This window comes from Lepisma saccharinum, chromosome 6, assembly GCF_977018435.1.
Source record: "Lepisma saccharinum chromosome 6, izLepSacc3.1, whole genome shotgun sequence".
Lineage (NCBI taxonomy): Eukaryota > Metazoa > Arthropoda > Insecta > Zygentoma > Lepismatidae > Lepisma > Lepisma saccharinum.
The window spans coordinates 16,323,011-16,346,366 of NC_139234.1; the positions used below are offsets into that span (position 1 = coordinate 16,323,011).

At 36.2% G+C, this 23,356-nt stretch overlaps 1 protein-coding gene across 1 annotated transcript in view; it reads left to right on the top strand.

Moving 5' to 3' along the window:
• The window catches only part of LOC145988589 (NCK-interacting protein with SH3 domain), a 36,766-nt gene extending 13,697 nt beyond the window's left edge, over window positions 1-23,069 (top strand). The window contains exons 5-8 of the mRNA XM_083123574.1: window positions 1,668-1,771; window positions 4,399-4,620; window positions 7,632-7,804; window positions 19,401-23,069. Of these exons, the coding sequence (XP_082979700.1) occupies window positions 1,668-1,771; window positions 4,399-4,620; window positions 7,632-7,804; window positions 19,401-19,592 (691 nt within the window). The 3' untranslated portion in view covers window positions 19,593-23,069. The remainder of the gene's footprint in view (window positions 1-1,667; window positions 1,772-4,398; window positions 4,621-7,631; window positions 7,805-19,400) is intronic.
• The last annotated feature ends 287 nt before the right edge of the window (window positions 23,070-23,356 follow it).

Here is a 23,356-nt window from a genome sequence, read left to right on the forward strand (position 1 = left end):
CATCAGAGTTATTTAACCACCTAAGTCTAGCCTGATTTCTTATTTCTATTAGATTATGACATTCATTATCAAACCATGGCTTACTTTTTCTCGGTTTATGGTATCCTATACTTTCTTTAGCTGCTGATTCTATTGCATTACGTATGTGCTCCCAATTCTTATTTACGTCTGTTTCATTTATATTTTCATCATCATTTAAATCCTGCAAAACATCAAATCTATTTGACAGTTTAATTTGGTAATCTTTCTTAATTCTTTCATCAGCAAACTTTCCTGTATCAAATTTTAGAACTTTTAGATTTTGTTGCTTATGATTTATCACTGAGAGTCTTTGTCTTAATTTAGCAATTACTAAATAATGGTCACTGGCACAGTCAGCACCTCTATGTGTACGAACGTCAATTATACTAGTATGCCTTCTCTTATCAATGAGAATATGATCTATCTGATTATGAGTTTTACCATCTGGAGAAGACCAGGTATATTTATGGATATCTTTATGTTTAAAAGTGGTACTTTTCACAATTAAATTCTTTGAGGTTGCAAAAGTAATCAATCTTATACCATTATCATTACTTAATTCATGAAGACTTTCTTTACCAATCGTGGGTTTAAATGTCTCTTCTTTGCCAATCTGTGCATTACAGTCACCTAACAGAATTTTCATATCATACTGAGAAAATTTATCAAAGACCTGTTCTAACTCTGTATAAAAATCATCTTTAGTATTATCATCTTTAGCTTCCGTTGGTGCATGTATGTTTATTAAAATAATTTTACACCACCTACCCTGTAAAACTGCATATGATATCCTATCATTAATAAATTCTACTGTTTTAAGAGCCGAGATAATTCTATTATTTATGAAAAAGCCTGTTCCAAAATTATGATTTTCAGTACCACCATAGAAAAAAGTATAATTTTTAGTTTTACAATTCCCTTCTCCTGACCACCTAACTTCCTGGACAGCTACTACATCTAATTTATACTTCCCTATCTCATTAACTGTACACTGAAATGCCCCAGGCCAGTAAAGGCTCAGAACATTCCAGGTGCCTAATTTAATATCCTTATTCCTAACGTAGATCTTATCTTAAATAAGATCTGTTATAACAACAGATAAAATCAATTAGTTGTAACCACAATCATAATATTCATATCCCTCTCTCTTGTTGTTTTTTAAAATGATAATGGTGGAGAAAGTAGGTCTTTCTATGTGTATGTACTTTTCTGCATATGTGTTTGTACTTTTCTGCTAGTTTTGGCTAATACCACGGTGAAGATAAATTGGTAATGAGATGAAATTTCCCTCCCCTTTGTAGCAGAATATCCAGTATGACATGCTACAGAGCCAGACATCTCTGGTTCAACATAACAATAAAGTAGAAAAGTAATGTAAAATTATCGGAATGGTAATACATAGATAGAAATTTCAAATGAGTGCTTCCACATTCATCCCTGGCTCAGACTTGAACCCAGAACCTCCTGTTGTGAGCTTGTAAGTTGACCACTCAACCCATGCCATGCCTATCACACTATTTTTCTAAAGATTCTGCACCCTGGTATTCATACTCATTTTCTTAGGAAAGTGTTAAGTATTCTTGTTGCTTCAAACCTTGGGTATATCTTGTACACAGTGTTTTGATGGAAGAATTCTCTCTTCACAGGGACATGCAGACCAACCAGGACGATCTGATAAAATTGAAGGATTCTGCTAGTCTTCTAATCATTATTCTCTCTCGAGGAGAACCAATGCCTATCACACATCTCGGTAAATCCTGTTTTCTAATTATTATTTTTACATTGATATTTTACATCAAGCACAAGTGTAAACATTTAACCTACAACTTTGAGTATCATGGCTGCAATACACACTATGTCATAAAGGACCTTGCAGAATAGGTATAAAGAACATGTTCATATATAATCAGATGATCTTTACAGGGATATGTGACATGTCACTGAAAAGCGTCATCTGATTGAAGGGAAGCTGCAGTGATCACGGGCTTCGGGAGAGGGGTTAATGAATGCCAGCTTAAAATTATGCTTTTCACTACATATGAATGTAAGTAAAGAATGCAGACTTCGCCAGGACTTCAACATCGGTCTCGGGCATACTGTATCATTGTTCTATCAACTTCAGCTAATGAGCCAGTCCTCACCTTACCTGATATTTCACTTTCTGCTGCTTTTCCTGTGTGGTGATGACATCAACACTGCCTAGAATCCACCAGCTATACTTCCATTTTAATCACAGTAATTTGTGTTAAGTGTTGTAAAGGCCTGATAATTTCAAGTAAAACTGGTACAGAACATTACAGAAATGTGATAACTTCACACTAAAGTCTTTTTATGTGCCTCTCTGGAAAAATTGCAGATGCCCATGACACTGGTCCATTTGGTAGGATACCTGACTGATACAGTTCGATTCCCAGAGCAGGTGAACTGGGGTGGAAATTTTTCACTGTCCCTGCGTTGCTCTCAAGCTCACCCAACCTCTAGTCAATGGGTACTTGGAGATAAAGTGACCAGAGCATTTCACTGACCACATCACTAAGATGTACACACTTTCAGTAGAAATGCTGACAGGGTGAATTCACACAGTTATCTCCTTGTACTTATAGAATATTTGTGATGGATACTTTTTAAATTAAATTTTATATAAATTGCTGTCAACACATTCAGATCAATACTACGAGGGTATACTATATTTTGAGCCTAACAATGAAAAAACAGGAATTTGGCATTGAAAACTGCTTTATTGTTTTTCGAAGTATTCTCCTTTATGGTCAATACACTTTTGCATTCGTTCGAACCATTTGTCAAAGCAGTTTTTCCAATCTTCTTGAGACACCTCCATAATATGGTTTTTGAACGCATCAACGGCATCTTCCGCCGATGAAAATCGTTGTCCACGCAATTTATTCTTGACATTCGGGAACAAGAAGAAGTCATTGGGTGCCAAATCATGACTGTACGGCGGATGACCCATCAATTCGATTTTTTGACTGTTCATAAAGTCGGTTGTTAGACGAGATGTGTGACAGCTGGCATTGTCTTGATGAAGAATGATCCGACGGCGTTTGTTTGTTTTCCGTATTTGACCGAAGACCTCTGGCAAACAAATTGTTGTGTACCATTCAGAGTTGACCGTTCTACGTTCCTCTAAAGGTACAGTTGCCACATGACCAGTTTTCCCGAAAAAACAGGCGACCATTTGTTTCGATGTGCTTCGAGCACGAACAACTTTTGTTGGATTGGGTTCATCTTGAAACACCCATACAGTCGACTGCTGTTTACGTTCCGGCTCATATGCATATATCCATGATTCGTCACCTGTTACAATCTTATATACGTCTTTTGAAGCACCACAATTGTATTTATTGAGCATTTGTTTGCACCAATTGACGTGAGCGTCTTTTTGAGTTTTTGTCAAATTGTGTGGGATCCAACGAGAACATACCTTTCTCACAGCTAAATGATCATGTAATATTTTATATATGCTGGTGGAACTAATGCCTATGGTTGCCTCAATCTCACAGTATGTCACATGACGATCTTGCAGTATTAGGTTTTGCACAGCATCAATGTTTTCTTGAGCAACAACTGATTGTGGACGACCTTCGCGAATCTCGTCGGTGAGCGAATGGCGGCCACGATTAAATTCGTTATACCAGTGTTTCACAGTGGCAAAGGATGGGGCTTCATCACCAAATGTGGAAGTAAGTTGATCGATGCACTCTTGTCTTGATAATCCACGTCGAAAATCGTAAAAAATCATTCCACGAAAATGTTCACGAGTTAATTCCATTTTATTGTTGTCGCGCAATCTCCAAGGCAACATAAACAACACAAATCAAGCTATTGACAAAACATTTGAAGTACGTTATGGTCAATAATGCCAGACGATTCCGTGCAAACGTCAAATCGCGCCTAACTTCAATCAGTGTTGCCAAGGCTCAAAATATAAATAGTGACCCTCGTATATCAGTAATTACTTTATAATAAGGATGGGGCAAGCTAGAATCCGTACTCCATTGCTGTCAGCATAGCATAAGGTTAATGCAATATTCTGCCAGCTTATTATTAATTTTCATTAATATATTCTGATATTGTAAAGTCAGTGTCTTAATATACAGTTTGCTTTTCTAGAACAAAACCCAGTACAGTCACCAGGTTAGAAGAATTTATTGAAGAGGTGAATGAACTGTCCTGGTTTCTTCCCCTCTCTCTCCACAATTCCTCCCTCCTGCCTTCAAGGAAAACTCGATATTTTATACCAGGTCGGTAGAATGTCTGCTTTTAGTGTCAATCATTTTTTTATTGGTACCTTATCAGCAAACATTTTGTCTTGCTTCATCCCTACTTTATATATCATCTTTTGCCTTTTCTCTGTAGAATACCTAGGAGAGAGGTTTGTTGACTTCCTGCTGGACTCTGTGGAGGACCTTGCTGACACGGATATCAGTGAAGAAGTGTCCGATCTCTTTGTTAAGTTGGTATTTGTATATAACCTGCAGTTCTTAAATATCTCTGAAAATATTACAATGGAAACCTTGGGGAAGAGGTTGAATGCAAAAGTTTTCATAGAGAAATGCTTGCTGCTGTTTAATAGAGAAGGTGAGTTGCTAATGTGTTTTGTACATATTGCTCTTTTAAACTTTATATAATTACTACACTTGCATTGCACTATCAATGGTGTCGTAATGGGAGTTTAAGATTGACTCTGTGATTCAAACAGCCCATTGTGAGCCAAGGCTGCCAACAGCTTTTTATTGGGTTATGCATGGTCACCGTACTGTATTCCATCACTACTCTTTTCTGGTTGATTTGCTTTGCTTTGTTTTACTTCGCTTTTTTTTTGTGCCACTTTTGGCTAATTTGTGAAGATGGGGATGAGTGATGATATGATGAATGGACACTCACAAACATCCATGGGTAGGCTGGGATTCAAACCTGGGACCCCTGGCATCATAGTGCAATGTGTTAACCACTCCGCCACGGGGGCCGCCCTTTTCTGGCTTTCGAGATAAGAGTCCACTACTATTACTTCCAACTTGCTCCCAAATTGTCCTCATGAGGCTGGATCAACATTGAAATTTGGAAGCTACTTGGAGGATTAAACTCAGGACTGCTTGGTTGTCTACTCATGAGAAATTCCTTGAATTTCTGGAATTTTGCAGAAAATATGTGAGAATCTATGCAAATTTTCTTTACACATATGAACAATCTCCCATTTAGTAATCAGAGTTGCTTAAGTTACTCAAAAAGCACAATGAGTAACAGTTACTGTCACTTTGCTTCCAAAAGTAATGCATTACTAGTACCAGAACATTATCACACAATAAGGACATTTAAGTGCTTCCACAAGTATCTCTATGATGCATGTTTTCCCAGTGAAACTTTACGTTCACAACTTTACAACATCACAACAAAGTATGTTCCACCCTAGCACATAAATGCTCCTGTTCTGGTAAATCAGGGTAAAGATGTACAATGACACTTACCCATGTAATCTTGGTTATGCATTGGTAATGCACGTACCGAAAAAGTAATATGTTACTAATGTAAGTACCAAAAGAGTAACACATTACGAATGTAAGTCGATACCCAGTGGAGGCACCACAATGGTTCACATCCCACTTTAAGTTGTATGTCCTGTCATGATTATCCTATGAGTGTATAAACTGCACTTAAAACAAATAAAAATTCAAATTCAAATGAATGTAAGTACCGAAAAAGTTATGTGTTTTGAATGTAATTACCAAGAAACTAGGGTCAGTTGGGGGAAAAACGGGTATAAAAATGACCCCTTTTCATCTTTAATGTTTTATAATGAATTCCAATAAACATTATTTTTTAAAATTTTGTTCCAGCTCAGCATTGTGACTTTCTAGAATAGTTTTATGCATGTTATAAGTTGATTGACCACTTAGTATAAAAATGATTACCATTTCTACACTATGCTTATTTTACCCCATGGATGGGGGAAAATGGGTATAGTACATGTTTTCAAAGTAAAACATAGCTTTAACAAGTATTATACTTGTTCTACCCCAGAATATGTGTAATGTAGGTAGAGTAAGTAATGATAGTCCATTATTTGTGGCAGAAATATGTAGACAAACTTGAAAAATCTCCCATTGTAGTCTGGAACATGAAATACTTCAACAATTTGTCCAACATCCACCCATTCATTGTCATCTTTTTCTGTAAAAATGTAGCATTCACCTTCACTTACTCAAAAATTTGACAGAATAACGATCCTTATTACAGAGATCCTGAGCAGTTACTTACCCCCTATACTCCTTCACTGTTTTGCCACACTCTGGTAATGGACAGATACCCATGACCCTATAGTTAGGCCTATGTCATTTTTTAATGATCTGGCAAGGTTAGGCCCTTCGTCTTCATCTACGCTTTTGACTTGTTGAAACAGTTTCTTGGCACATTTAGATTTTTTCCTTAATCACATTTGGATCTGCCTTCTCTTGTTTTATTTTTTTGCGCAAGGCTGCAGTAGGTCCCTTAGTTTTCTTTTTTTTTTCTGTTTCCTGGCCTCTTTTCAGCTCGCATTATACCCATTTTACCCAATATTTTTAAATCATTAATAACATAGAAACTATCACACATAAAAATCTTAAACTAATGAAAACTTGAAGTAGACATATGTAATGTATACATACGTAGATTGGAAGCTTCAATCTTATCAGGTTCACTTTTCACAATGTTTTAAAACTGGTTGTTTTGTTTTCACTGACACCTGTGAAGAACAATTTTTTTCTTTTTGAGAAGCCAATATCAGTGTTGCCAACATGTTTTTAGCATGATTTAATATGTAGTCATGGGCCTCCCCGATGGCGCAGTGGTAGCGTCGTCACTATGCAATCAAGGGGTCCCGGGTTCGATACCCGGTGGAGGCACAAGTGGTTCGGATCCCACTTTAAACTGTAGGTCCAGTCCCGATTAGCCTTACTGTCCATAAAGTGGACTTAAAAACACCAAATCAATCAATAATATGTAGTCATGGTATACATATATGATATTTTTTACTGGTGCATACTATTAATAGTTTAGGATTTATTAAATAAAATTTTGTTTATACCCGTTTTACCCCACTATACCCATTTTACCCCAACCAACCCTAACATGTTATAAATATAAGTACTGAAAAAGTAGCATCTTACTAATGTACGTACCAAAAGAGTGACATGTTGCAAATGTAAGTACCAAAAAAGTAATGTGTTTGAATGTAACACCAAAAAAGTAACATATTATGGATGTAAGTACCAAGTAAGTAACATGTTTCCAAGTAATGCATTACATTACTCCCAAACTGGGCTAGTAATGAAATCTCATAAATTTGATTACGGTTACGGTGTTTACAATAAAGGAAATGGGCAATTAACAGCAAGTGTCTCTTTATAGTTAAATCCCCAGGTTACCAATAAGGTAGTTCAACAATATGTAAATATTTCACCCCAAAGGATGATGATGTATATGTTAAAATTGTTTATTATTTATGATCTGGTAAGATCAAAAATGAAGGAAGACTCAGGTGAAATCTCTAAACGCTCTGTTAAGTATATGTAATGGACAGGTTCTAATACTTTTGTTATTTTTGAATGCAGAGGAACCGTCTCATGTGTTCAAGAACCAGCTGCGGCAATGCCACAGTGTCCTGAAGCTCTTCATCGATCTCTTCAGCAGCCAGAAGACGGCAGCTCTCGTGTACACGAATGACATCAAGGTGCTCATAGATGTGATAGTGAGGCAGCTCTCCGATCTCTCTCCTGGCGACGAGGTAAGTTGCAAATCATCATAACCATCAATTTTGGTGACCAAGGTGACTGACTTGCAGGTGAAGTCGCTATGCCCAGTGGCGGCTCTAAGGGGAGAGCCTCCGTGCCATGGCTCTACCCTCAGAAAAAGAAATAGCACTTGCTTTGCCAAAATATAGTTAAATTAATACATTTACGAACAAGGCAGAGGCATACGCGGAGGCATGAAAAAGTCTCCGCAGTTAATGAGCAAGGAGGTGGGGGTGGTAGCCCAGTGGCAGCCATAAGACAAGCAGCCGTGCCAGCTCGTGTCGTGGCACGACGGGAGAGCTTTCGCATTGTGTTGACATAGTTGCAAACTTCACAGAAAAGTGACTAATCCTGACCGATTTGTAATACTCGTTGGAGAAGTAATTCGCGAGAAAGATACTTCCCTGCATACTTGGCAAGAACGAACGTAATATCTTCCCCAAATTTATATATCCATTTAGATAGATGCGTCTAAAGAGCCATCCAGACTTTTTTGTTATCGATTTCTTCCTTAAGAAAAGATATATGCCTTGCTCTCACGCACACAGACACTCATGTGTTGCAACTGACGTTGACAACGTTGAAGACATTTACTGTACAAAAGAATTGTCTAAATATCAAAGGGAGTTCGCATCACCAGGGGATTTTTTACTTTAATATTTGTAAAAAATCACACGGAAAATCTATCAGTATAAGAATTTCACTTGGAGATATAATTAAATTTCTTGCATTGAATTCTAAAAATTGTAGATCTACAGTTCATTTAGAAGATAACCATATTTCAGTTGTTAATAACACCGATTGTTGATGCACCGTCTGCCGTGCTGGGGTTGCAAATTATAAACAAAGCAAGGCGAGAATTCCGTGATCGACTTGGTGTGTCTAATTGTTCAGTGTTTTTCTTTTTAGTGAAGTGAAAGAGTCCGATGGTGTGTGAAAGCAAGGGTAGTTAGTAAAGATGAGTCAGATTAGAGCATTATTACATACACCGTTTTCCAAGGTACTATACGATATTAAATTAAAACTTAAACGATTTGGCTGTCCCATGCCAGATTTAAACATCAATTGTATTTGAAAATATAAAAGAAATGGCAAAGGTGACAGGCGTCAAAATTTTAATTGTCTCATTTATATCCTGGAAACTCTGGCAGACCTCTGCACAGCATGCTACGACGCCAGGGATTGCGGGTTCAAATCTCGGCCTGGGCATGGGTGTTCTTTATGAGTGTTCACGCATCCTTATTTTCGCGATTAGTCAAAAGTAGTACAAATGCGAAGTAAACCAATCTTAGGAAGTCTGAATTTTTGTCTGCAATTTTAGTAAACTAAGATTTCTATGACATATGCTAGCAAAAATTTTTCGATTTCTTGATCACGTTGGCACTACCCATCATACTAGCTGCCAGCCGCCACTGGCTATGCCTATCCTTGTTTGTGGAATGACTTTTTCTCTCAGTCACTGTCAGTGAATGTTTGGAGGGTGCATGTCACAAAGCAAGGCACACTTTGTTTGGATTAATCCAACAGAGTTGGAGAATAATATAACACAGTGAGGTTTTACTTTGGTAATGCATTGCCTTTTCAGTACTTGTATTTGTAACATCTTTGGTATTTGCATTAATAATGCATTAACAAACTTACATGAGTATTTCTAATGGTACTTTGTTACTTTGCTTTTCCTTGATAAATTCAGAACTGGAGGATTCATTTGGTAGGACTGAATATTCTGTGTGCATGTAAAGTTACTGTGGGAAAACATGCACTATGGGGAGCAGATGTGGTACTTGTGTAAACAATTAAGTGTCCTTACTGTGTGACAAATGGTAATGTGTTAATTTGGAAGCAAAGTAACAGTAATTGCAACACGTTACTTTTTTGAGTGACTTACCCAAGTGTGCAATCCAATCATGACCACGCTTGCATTTTGTTCAGGCCGATTTCAACACCATCTTTCTCTGTACCTTCCTACAGGTCTCTTACCATCAGGTTTTCCATCCAGGTCCCATATAAACATCCCTTTCACATTAGCTACTACAATATTTTAATTGATTCTTTGCTAGTGATGATTACTTGCAGGTTAGTCGTGGAGTGGTTCCAAACTATCAAGAGTTAATATCACTTCACCTCCTGTGATGACAGATAGGTCTATTGGACCTGGTTTTAATTACCATGCATGTGTAGAGTAGCGTGCAAATTATTCCGAACAAGATGCATACTTTTCCAGGTATACAATAATCTTAAAATACGTTGCAGTTTTAAGCTTTAGTTTCACTTTTTTTTTAAAATAACTGAACATTCTCTCTCAATAATGCCCTGTGCTATGAACAACGATCCATTTTTACTCAATAGTTCATTGTTGAAGACCCGAAGTGGAGTCTATTGTTGAAGTATTTTGTTGCAGAGGAAGAGTCAGTTGTGTTGCAAGTTATGTGCCAAGTGAAAGGTAAGTTTTTTTGTGTGAGTGGTTCTTATTTCGGCTGCTACCCAAATGGATACAATGCCACGCAAACGGTCAAAATTTTTTACGTTATCACAGCATACTTCAATGACACAGAGACAAATTGCTACAGAATGTGGTGTCGGATTGGGTATGGTTAATTCAGTTTTGAAACAAAACCGGGAGACTGGATCCATCGAGCCTCAAGGAAAGGGAAAATGTGGTCGCAAATGGAAGACTTCATTGCAGGATGACCGAATTCTTATTAGAAAATGCAAACAGAACCCCAGACTGACTGCTGTTGATTTAACACATGATTTATTGTCAAGTGGAGTGGACGTCCACGTTACAACAGCCGTCGCAGACTGCTTGCATCTGGACGAAAAGCTTGTAGGCCATTGAAAAAACAGCTGCTTACAAGAAAAATGTGTAAAAAGTGTGTAACGTGGGCAAAACGTCATCAGGAATGGACCGTGAGTGACTGGAAGAAAGTGCTTTTTTCGGACAAATGCCATTTTGAAGTGCATAGTCACAAGGTTTTTTTCGTTCGTAAAGGAAAATGTGAAAACTTTCACCAGAACACATGCAACAAACTCCAAAACACCCCCCGAAAATAATGTTCTGAGGTTGTTTCACACCTGAAGGGCCTGGATCAATAGTTCCTGTTAAAGGGTTGATGAACAGTGATAAATATATTGACATACTGCAACGAAAAGTCATACCTCATCTCAAGAAATCTTTTCCTGATGGTGATGGTGTTTTCCAACAGGACGTAGCAAAATGTCATATATCTCGAAAAGTCAATGAGTTCTTTGATAATAACAATGTACAAGTACTCTCCTGGCCAGGAAACTCACCTGACGTAAATCCAATTGAAAATGTATGGTCTATCTGCAAAAGAAGGATGTCAAAAGTGGATTGTTCAACCAAGGAGAAGATGCTTTGTGCCCTTGTTAATGTGTGGTACCATGATGAAGAAATTAAAAAGATTTGTGCAAATTTAGTGTCATCCATGCCTAAACATGTAAAAGATGTGATTACAAACAAGGGAGGTCACATAAAGTACTAAGGGTTATTCTAAATACATGTATAGTTATGACAGATCATATGTTTTCAAGTTGAAAATGTTGTATATAAAAATAATCACGCTGTACAAATGACAACTTTGCCAGCAATGTGTAAAAACTACAATGGCAATCATGCTGTACAAATTACAACTTTGACAGCGATATTAAGAAAAGTCATATTGGCAATCACATTGTACAAATTAGAGGGATTGGAGTGTGGAGATATTCTGTGGCTTAGCTGAATGGAAGCCGTGGTTGTAAGTTTTTGCGATGCATGTGAATCGGATTGTTTTCTAACAAATTTCAAGCATGTTTGCATGTAAAAATTAATAAAAATCTGAATTTACTAACACCAGACTTGTTTTTGACATTATTCATGAGTTAGCGTATGTGATTTAAGCCTGAAAGGTAAAAATCCAAGTAAGGAAGGGGTCCCCTGCGATTCTCCAGTTGCCAGAAGTGCTACGAGAATAGGTAGGCGGTCGCAAAAGATTTTATGAGACTCAGTACGCTGTCTCAAAGACTTTTCGTCTAAAGATTAGAATGTGAAATTTTTTACATTATCATCGCAACTAATTTGCAAAAACCAAGTAAGTGATTCCACGATTGTGATAGTGTTCAACTAGTTCTTGTTTGGTGCAAAGTGAACTTTTAAGTTGTTTTACGTGAAAAATAAGAAATATGGAGCAAATATTGGCTGAATTGCGAGCTATCTCGAAGTCACAAGAGGAACTTAAACAGGAGTTAGGACAAGTGAAAGCAGAATTTAAGAGTGATCTAAAAAATCTAGAAAAAAATACAAGAGCTGATCTGAACATCCGACTGAATGTCATGCAGAAAGATGTGTCCCTATACAGGCAAGAATGCATTTCTAGGAATGAGAAGGTTAGGAGTGAAACCCAGAAAGTTGACATGGAAGTGAGAAAATTGATAGAAGAAAAGGATGAATTGCGTCAGGAACTGGTGGTTGTGAAAAACAAACTTTTTGAACTGGAAGAAAGAATAGAAAACAATCAAGCGAAGACTGTATGGTGTCATCGTCAAGTACAAGTACCAGAGTCTGTCAAAAAGAAGCCTGCATTTTCACCTGTAGATCACCAGGAATCTACTGAAGAACCATCAGAAGCTGAAGAATGGTTTAATTTTATTGCTGGTAAATCCCATACAAGTGAATATTCCCATCGAAACTAGTGAATTACAAAATGGTAATGTTTCCCATGAGGTAGAACATTTAGTGGGTATTGTGAACAATACAGTGTTGCCCGTTTTGTCAGGTGTAGCACAACAAGTTAAAGTTCTACAGAATTCAACTACTACCATGCTACACAGGTTTCGGGAAAGTGATTCAGATAGTTCACCCAGCACAATTAGCTGTCATTCATCTAGGTGTAAGAGTAGAAAAAAGAATAGGTCTAGGAAAAAGGTCTCCCTTAGCCAATGTGAATAATAATGATAGTGTAACAACACTTTTCCCTAATGGAACAAGTAAGAGTGTTTCTAGGTGCAAAGAAAATCAAGTTTCCTCACATGTTACTAAAAGAAATTACTTAAAGTCAGATCAATTTAATAGGTTTCCGAAATTCTCCGGAGTTTCTAGTGAACTAATACCATCTGAATTCTTAGATGATATCGAAGAGAATTTCGAGTTATTTCAAATAGCAGAAACAGATTTTATGACTTATGTACCAACACTGCTAACAAAGGATGCTAAGCAATGGTAAAAGATCTCAAAGCAAAAATTTTCAGATTACCAATCTTTCAAGATTCAGTTTCTGAATCATTATCAAAATTCTAATTGGAAAACAACGATGCTCACCAAAATCTTGAATTCTCTGTATCAAAAGTCTGTTCATGGGTCACTGCTAACATTTTTCATGGACCAATGGAAAATTTTACAGATTGTTCAACCTAACACGGACGAAGCACAAAGGCTAGCTCAAATTGCTACTTTGATGCCTTTCAAAATCAAGGAAATTTTCATTATGAAACCTGTTACCGAGCTGAGTGAAGCCATCACGGTAATAGAAAATTCTGAAGCCCTTGGCAAAACTTCATTACGTGAAAGGCCACAGGCAGTGTTTAACAGTAGAACTAAAAACTTTGATAATAATAGAAACGTAGCAGTTATTCAAACTAAATGTACTGATCAGTCTAAAGACAGAGGTGACAAACTCAAGTGCGAGGTTGTTGATCATTTCAGCACACAGCGTAACTCGAAAAGAAATGTAACCACTAATGCCAATAAGTCTACTTTTTCGGGAAACGTGTAAGTCGCTCATGTCGAGGGGGAGGTGTCATGAGTGTACCTGCTAATCCTCCTTTGCAACAACTCAACTCTAGTAATGTAAATCATACACACAAAAAAAATTATAATTCAGTCAAAACAAATACCGAAGCACAGGTCATTGAACCCTTGTACAATAATGTTCATTTGCTAGGTGATTCCATGATGATCCGCGTAGCAGAAACCTTGGCAAACTACACTGTTTCATATGATTCACTAGGTAAACGGAACATAGGGTTATGTACTAGTGGCCAAACTATTTCTAACCTATCCCAAAAAATCCATCCAGATACCAAAGTTGGTAAAAAAGTGATGTTGCTTATTGGCACGAATGATTTTTTGAGATATACAGAGCTACACAAAATGAAAAGTGACCTCAAAGGTTTAATACACAAGTTATTACCTTTAACGAATCAATTGATATTACTCACATTACCACCAATCCCAAAGTTGTTAACTGCTGACAATCCTGATTTGTGGAGTAAGTGGAGTCAGTGGAATAATTTTCTAGTAGAGTTGGGGAATGATGAGAATCTCATTGTAGTGAATATTAGTCATCTGTTTTTGAATGCAGATTCCAGTATAAAATTGGATCTATTTGAAAAACACTTTGGCAATCCAAGGAATGGCCGAATTGATTTAATTCATTGGTCAAAGTCTGGGATGAATGTAGTTTTTGATTTCTTGAAACAAAAAGGTCTGTTCAATGATGTCAATCAGAATGAAATCACAGTCCAGGCAGACATACACCAGTTAAACTAGTTACGAGCTCATGTCAAAAAGCAGGTGATGTGAGTGTTGCGATAAATCCTGCTATTCATTTCATAAACTTAAGTGAATGTGATGAAATAGATTACAGTGCAGAAATTAAAAATTGTAAGCAACCCATAAATACTAATAGCAAGCGTAAACCTTCTGCTCACATAAAAGTAAGAATAAACAATAAGGAATATACTTCTTCACTCGATAGTGGCGCTGAGGTCAGTGTTCTCTCTGAAATCCTGTATAAGTCTATTTGTACTCAGTCTTCTAAACCATGGCTATTGCCAGTTACGGGAATTAAATTAGTGGACTATACAGGGAAAATGAAAGACAAGCTAATAGGTTCCACTCATTTGAACGTGGAAATTTGTGGACTTTCCTTTTATATTAAATTCCTGGTAGTCAGACATTTAAAAGTAGACATTATTCTCGGTTTAGATGTCCTATACAATATTGACAGTACTTTAGACTTTGTCCAGCGAGGCTTACTCTTGGAATCGAGCGAAGGAAGCAAATTCTCCAAATTTATCGCTGTTTCAAATGAAAGTTGTCCTGAAGAAGACTTAGATTTCAGACCTTCTGTATCTAACATATCCCCACAGTCATCCGCACATCCTTCTGATGAAGACTTGTGGAAAAGGGTTAAAGAGTGTGAACATTTAAATGAGTCACAAAGGATAGCTTTATTTCAGTTGTTAAAACAATATAAAACATTGTTTTCTAAATTACCAGGTCTCTGTAACAAGTATACACACACAATAGAACTGGATACTTCCACACCAATAGTTAACAAAAACTATCCAATACCATTAGCATATAGGGACGAAGTTGGCAGGCAAATAGAACAAATGTTCAACTTAGGCATTATTGAATATTCTGAATCAGAGTACTTATGTCCTCTCCTAGTTGTAGTCAAGCCCAGAGGAGGCATTCGTCTCTGCTTAGACCAAAGAAATATCAACAAACATGTCAAGCTTGAGCAATTACATCCTATGAACATAAATGAACTCTTAATGAGTTTTCATGGATGTCAATGTTTGTCCTCCCTAGATTTGGTTAATGCTTTCTGGCAGGTCCCCTTACACCCCAAAGCAAGAAAGTATACTGCTTTCAGTTTTCAGGGAAAACTTTACCAGTTCACAAGGGTAGTGTTCGGATCAATCAATGGAACGTCTGCTTTCATAAATGCTCTGACACGAACCTTGGAAGGTACGGAATCTTTTACAGTATGTTATGTAGACGACGTAATTGTCAAAAGCACGTCTTTCGAACAACATCTTTTTCACTTAAGACTTATTTTTGACAAGTTACGAGATGCCAACATGACACTGAGACTGGACAAATGTAGATTTTGTCAAGTCAAGGTGGAATTTTTAGGGCATTCTATCAGTGCACAGGGTTATGAGAAATCTCCCAAGTATGTTCAAGCCATAAAAGACGTACCTGTCCCTTGCAATATCAAGCAACTGCAGAAAGTCTTGGGAAGTTTCAATTGGCTATCAAAATATGTTAAAGATTATGCCATCATGGCACATCCCTTGTACCAGTTATTGAAAAAAGGCAAAAAGTGGGAATGGGATGAAAGTGCACAATGCTCCTTTGAGTTGTTGAAACAGTCCATTATTGCAGAAACAATGCTTTACCATCCAGATTTGAACAAACCATTCTTTGTTCAAACTGATGGATCAAATATAGGCATTGCAGGATATTGTTTTCAACTGGTAGACAACAACTTGCGTCCGATTGGATTCGTGTCAAGGATTTTGAAACCTTTTGAGAAATCATATACATCCACTGAAGTAGAAGTGTTAGCAATACTCTTTACACTGGACAAATTTAAATCACTGTTGTTAGGTAGAAAATTTACTGTTATCACGGATCATAAATCCCTCACGTGGTTAGAATCTGCACACACTTGGAACAATAGGCTGACTAGATGGTTTATTCAAATACAACAGTACTCATTCCATGTCGAGTATTGTAGAGGTAAAGAAAACCTCTTGGCAGACCTGTTGAGCCGATCTTTTAATGACCATGATAATGAACTCATATTCATGAATAACTTTGAGTATCTTGATGAGTCATTAATATGTGATAAAAACAATTTTGTTAATGAACAAAATAGTGATCCGTATTGCAGTGGTGTTAAATCTGTTCTCGCTGGTTGTGAAAGTTCACAACAGAGCAAACATCGAAACTGGAAGAATATATACCTTATTCACAATGATCTACTTACCATCAAAGATTTTCACAATCCAAACCGGATAAGAATATGCGTGCCTCAATCATTAGTAAATCTTGTACTGCACAAGTATCATGATGAAGGTGGTCATTTTGGTACAGACAAGACACTCGGTAAAATTTACCAAATATTTTACTGGCCTCATATGAAAAGAGACACAAAATCTTACATCACTGATTGTGAAATTTGCATGAAAAATAAACCAGATAAACATCCTCCCAAGTATCTGGAAATCATGCACAAACCCTCAAAACCAGGTGAAATATTATTTATTGATTTACAAGGTCCATTCATACGTTCTTCCAAAGGTGAAAAATATTTACTAACATTATTAGATTCTGCTAGTCGTTATCTTGTGGCATATCCTATTGGCAATAGTACAGCTTCCATCGTAACTAGAAAACTAACATATTCTTACTTCATCCATTTGGGAATACCAACAATCATTATATGTGACAATGGTCCACAATTTCGTGCAGAACATTTTACAAAAGGTATGAATGCTCTCAATGTAAAAATTTTTTACATTCCCAGTTATCATCCAAGTGCCAACTTAGTGGAGAGATATCACCAGGAAATAAATAGATTGATGCGTATATTTTGCAATGGTAAACATAAGCAATGGTCTAGCCATGTTGCTGCCATTTTACATCTGTTAAATAATTCAATTTGTTCCAGTACAGGTTATGCTCCTATAGAACTCAGGCTAAATATTGAACCTCAAAATATCTGTAAAAAAGTACTAACGGATCGCATTCCTGATGTAGAGATGTTGAAAAATAAGCTGCTTATGGCAGAAACATGTAGTTTCAATAAGAGACAAAAACATATTATAAAACAGCATGAAAAACAAGCAACAAAAAATCCAGTAAAGCAAGGCGATCTGATCTTCATAAAACTGCATCCTCAAAGTGACACTATCACTTGCATTATAAAAAAATATTGCAATTTATACCAAGGTCCTTTTGTTTGTATGCAAATTCATGATGATAACACAGTGAAAGCCATATGCTGCAACACTGGAAAAGACATTGCAAATATTTCCGTAAAAAATATCAAAGTTTGGCATTGTTCATTGGACAAACAAAAACTTTGGATAAACAAACTTTTAAGCATGCGTAACGATTTGAAACTTCATGAGTTAGGTTTGGAGCAGTTGTATGATGCTGTCTAACTGTATTTGATGAGAGCATGATAACAAATTGTAAATTTTAGTGGTACCATATTTGTGGTATGTGGAGTTCGTGCATACATGTTGTCTATTGCATGTTTTAAATGTATACATGCTAATTTATGCTTATTTATGTATGCAAGATGCACATGTGATGATTTTATCTCTGCATGCAAATTGTACATGATGTGTTTTCTTTTTTCTTTTTTTTTACTGATGCATGTGAACTGCACATGTGTTGTTTTGTGTTTATGCATGAAAATTGTACAAATTTGGTTCTGCGATTATGCATACACACTGTACATACGTGTATTCTGTTTTGTGTTTATGCATGTTAGGTTATTTAATATATGAATCTGATATTTTGTCATAATCTTATATATTATATCTTTGTTTATGTGGTGTTTGTTTTGCAACCAACTTCTTGCATGTAAACAATGTCATAATTTTAGTAATGCATGAAGTATTTGACATTTCTTCTTGATTCTCAGTAAGAAAGTCAAATTTCCCAACCCCGGGGAATTTATGACAGATCATATGTTTTCAAGTTGAAAATGTTGTATATAAAAATAATCATGCTGTACAAATGACAACTTTGCCAGCAATGTGTAAAAAACTACAATGGCAATCATGCTGTACAAATTACAACTTTGACAGCGATGTTAAGAAAAGTCATATTGGCAATCACATTGTACAAATTAGAGGGATTGGAGTGTGGAGATATTCTGTGGCTTAGCTGAATGGAAGCCATGGTTGTAAGTTTTTGCGATGCATGTGAATCGGATTGTTTTCTAACAAATTTCAAGCATGTTTGCATGTAAAAATTAATAAAAATCTGAATTTACTAACACCAGACTTGTTTTTGACATTATTCATGAGTTAGCGTATGTGATTTAAGCCTGAAAGGTAAAAATCCAAGTAAGGAAGGGGTCCCCTACGATTCTCCAGTTGCCAGAAGTGCTACGAGAATAGGTAGGCGGTCGCATAGTTATGTATATTGCAGCAATTGCATTAAATGACAAAATGTGTGTCTTGTTCAGATTAATTTGCACAATACTGTATTATTATTGTTGTTATTATTTTATTTTTTTTGCTGCAAATAAATCAGCAGTGTTTCCATGACTCTCCAACAGTTATCAAGAGTGTATCATATTCTTCCATTGTTGCTTGGCTTTAATCAGAAGAAATGTAATAACCACCTTGTTGATTAAACAGACTAACATTCTCAGCCACTAAAGTGTAATGCATTTTTATTTTTGTTTTTATTTAGCACTTAGCATCCCCCCCCCCACTGTTTGGCTAATTACGATGATGAGGATGAGTCAGTATTTGTATCAATATTGTTCTAAATGAAATGTTGTATGGCTTAGTTGTAACCCTAGTGAGATAATAAATAATAATAGTAATAATAATTAGATGAAATTCATGGAGGCATTTCACAAAGAATGTCCATGATCAGGCCAGGAGTCAAACCTGAGAACCTCAGTGGTAAGATCAAAAGTTGACAACTTAATTAGCTTGGCCACCAACCCAGTTATAAATAAAGAGAACTCTTCACAATAAATGTTATTAAATTTATAAAGCATGTGCATGCATAAGCATTCACATTCCTCAATATTTCTGCAGAGGCGAAACCAGTACCTGGAGCTGTGTCGGCTTGTGATGAGGAACACAAACTACGCAGAGCATCTCCACAAGAAAGACGAGATGGCGAGAGTCTTCGCAAGGATATTCATTGAGGAAACCGACAAGAGCCAGGTCGACCAGCAGCTGGTGAAGGAGATCTCGCAAGAGTTCCCCATGTACTTCAAAGTATAAGATAAATTTCCTCCCCCTACCTTTACTGTAAGTAAAAATTCCAACCCTGTTCGTACATGTACTCTATATGCAAATACTACTCTCTCCTTGCCATTCCATCTAGATATGCTGCTCGAGAATTCCATGTAAAATACGCACTACAGAATCATAAATTCTCAATTGTGTGCCAAATAGTACACTTGTATTATATTGTAAATATGTATTCTAATTAGATGATATTTTTTTCTATATAGGTGTAATTATATAATTGTCTTTTAAAGACATAGAATATTTTTGGCTGTAACAGTCAGGTTAGTTATTTATTAGTAAGAATGTCAGAAAATAGAACAATATTAGTGCATAGTTCTAGATCTTATTTGACTGAATTCACACATGTACATTTTGTTGTGTTAGCAGAAGTATTTGGACATGCATGTAGTCAGAATTGTAAACTACAGATCGGAACTGTTAATCTTTTGTTCTTTCAGTAAATTTTCACTTCCGAATTTCCTGTATTTTTTTAATGTTTCAGTTTAATCTATGTTAGGGTGATCAACCAGAAATATTCACTACAATTTACCTGTGGATGCTTTTATCTTCCAAACTTCAGATAAGAAGGTTTAAATCATCGCAAGGGTAGTAGTGCCAGATGTTCGCAGTTTCCTGGACATGTCTGATGATCTAGACTTATGTCAGGTGTCCAAGAGTATTTTTTTTAATCATAACTTTCTCACAATTTGAGCAGCACATAAATTCCATTAAGTAAATACATCTATCACTTGTATAAGCAGAAAATCACCGTGAAATTATTGAACTTCTGAGGGATGTTTTTTTTTTTCCTGCAAGTTGGTACAATGAAAGACATTGAAGAGTGCAGAATATTTTTAATATTTTAGAGCCGCAGTGCAATGGTACAATCAATAGGTCATCTGACTGCCCCACAGGAAACTCAAGGTAGGTGATTTATGGTGGGAATTTTTCCAATATCCCTACTTGAAGCAGCTCTGGGGTTCACACAGTCACTAGTAAAAGGGCACGTGGGGATAAAGCCAGCTGAAGCATAGTGCTGATTACATCTCCACAAACAATCAAGCTTGTGAATGTAAAACACCCTATCTCCACATTCCCTCCCCCCATATGCCTTCATGGCATGTGGCAATGTGCATTGAGTAACTAAACATTTTCCCTTTATCATATTTGTTTTTATCTGAAAAAGGCATTTCAATTGCCACTGCAGTGAATTATATTATTTTATTATCATTCTTACAATTATTTTTTTAAATTTAAAACTTTGCAAATTTTACTTGTAGTCGCATTCATCTTAAGGCCATGGGGTACACATTTTCACATAAGTTGCACATTTATTTCAGTTATGTGAAAATGCTCATGAATATTGAAAAGTGCCTCCAACATATTCTAGAGTATATATTTCTCCTCATATTGCAGAAGCAAACTGCTGTGTATGTAGATTATTAAGACAGATATTGGTTGTTAAGCTGACATCAACAAATATGTTCAAGACTCATGTGTATTTATTATGAAGAATATAGACATTCCCTCCTTAATGTGATGTTTTCATTATTAAAATATGCAATTTAGCATTTTTAGTGACGTTATTTTCTTCAACTTTTGTCCTTTCTCTTCATGTTATGTGTGCAATTGTGTGGAGTAATATGTTACTATAGTAAATAAAGAAAAACACTTCCGTAAGCACTCATGTAAAATTCTAGATTTGATCCTCCATTTGAAGTTCTTAAATTTCAATCCTGCCACCTAAGGTAACAGGTTCAAGTCAAGGGGCCTGATCATGAGTGTTGTTCATCAATTTCATCAAGTTTTCATTCTTACTCATTGTCTCAATTACCCTTAAGTGGTAGAAAAGTGGCTCTTAAATAGCAAAAATAGGAATATGGAGTACAGGAAAACCTTGTAAATGCGATGTTGGATAATACAATGTACCCTTTAAATTGAAGTTGTTTACATCCCCCAGCTGCTAAATAGGTTTTTAAAAGTATTTCATCACGGATAATTTTTAATTCCCCGAGATCGTTTGGCAAAACTTGTTTCACTTAATACGAAGTAGACACCTGTGAAGCCAAGAAGGAAAGATTGAACCTGGAGAGAGCTCGGATGTTATTTTAACTTGACCTCGACTTGTTTCCTCATCCTAAAAGCTGCTTGAAGGAGGCTACCTAGGTGGCCAGAAGTGCTTGCATTCTTTATCACTCTGCATGCCAGGTCACTTACTTTCATCGCTGAAGGTACAGTTTTGAAGACATGCCAGATGAGAAATGGGAGACAAGATAGCAGAATGGCATCTGGAAGTCTCATCCACCAGTCATAATTGTTCTGTAGCTCTGAACTCGCAGTTTTGCAATGGGATACTCTTGATCTTGTAGCTGACAGCATCCGTTATCGGCATCATTCAAAATATGTTCCCTGATCTGTGGGTGGAAAAGGAAAGATTTGAGAAACCTTGTTGTTTTTAAGGGGTAAAGTATCTTCCTGGCAACTATGCATTTAAGAAGAATGCATGAATGACAAGGAAGATATTCATTTACGGGCTTTTGTGTTTAGACAGGCATATGACATGCAAGAATATGAGCATATTGTACTTACCAGCCAACACGACAAGCTACATGCAGCCACTGGACAAGGGTATTATTCACCTGCTTAAAACTGGCTGTAGGAAACAACTGGTTTGGTATTATCTCCGAGAAATTAACCGAAAGCTTATGAAGCTTATTTTGTGAGCTCATGCCAAGTTTAAAATAACTGTTATGGCAGAAATTTATACGCTAAATTATTTTCCACGTGAAAAACGGACGCCATGTTGGAAAGTTGGAAAACTCGAAGTTGTTTAATTTAAAATTGACATTTTTTGGTCCCTTGAATTTCGTATTAACGAGGTTTTCCTGTATATTCCATCCAGCACTAGGACATGCAGATCTGCCTATCAATTCATGTACGAAACTGTGCCTCTTGCCTTTAAAATTAATATTAATAATGAAAAATCAAGAGGGATGATAAATAAAAGACAGTTGCAGAAGCCTAGTATATCAGCGCATTCAGGGATGACACAGATTAATTGGTACTATATCGTTATTGGCATATCAGTGTATTGGTAAAATTGTCGATAACTTTCCCGGTCCAATACATCTATAAATATCTTATAATTTAGTGCAATATTGTGCCATTTCGTTATTTTTTATGAATATATACATGCAATCTCCATTTGATACTTTTTTTTAAAGTGAATGTCTAAATATGCAGCCTCTTTTTGCATTGTAAAAGCTTCATACAAGCTTCATACATGTGATAACATACATTTATTAAGAAGGTCAATGAACCTTTTGAAATTTTATATTGGATCGGTAGAATATCGGTGATTGATATCGGTACTTTATCAGTATCAGCCAAAATTTCATATCAGTCCATCCCTAATTTAACAGATATTAATGAATGTGATATTAAAGTGGAAAGGCACATTTAATATGATTTGAATGATGATTTCAGCTTCAGAAAATTTATATGCATATAAATTCAGCCTATAAGCATTTATGGGTTCGTATAATACTCTTATAAAACAGAAACATTTAAGAACAACAATCACATAAAAATTAATTGTTTGCAGGATCCTTGAAAAGAAAACTGTATTTTCTTGTTCATATGGCAAGAAGAAGTAAAGATGAGACTGAAAGTCATTATTTCAAGGAGTTATTCTGAAAGCTTTTCTCTGTATTTTGTACAAGCCTCGGACAAATATACTATTCCATGCACATTGT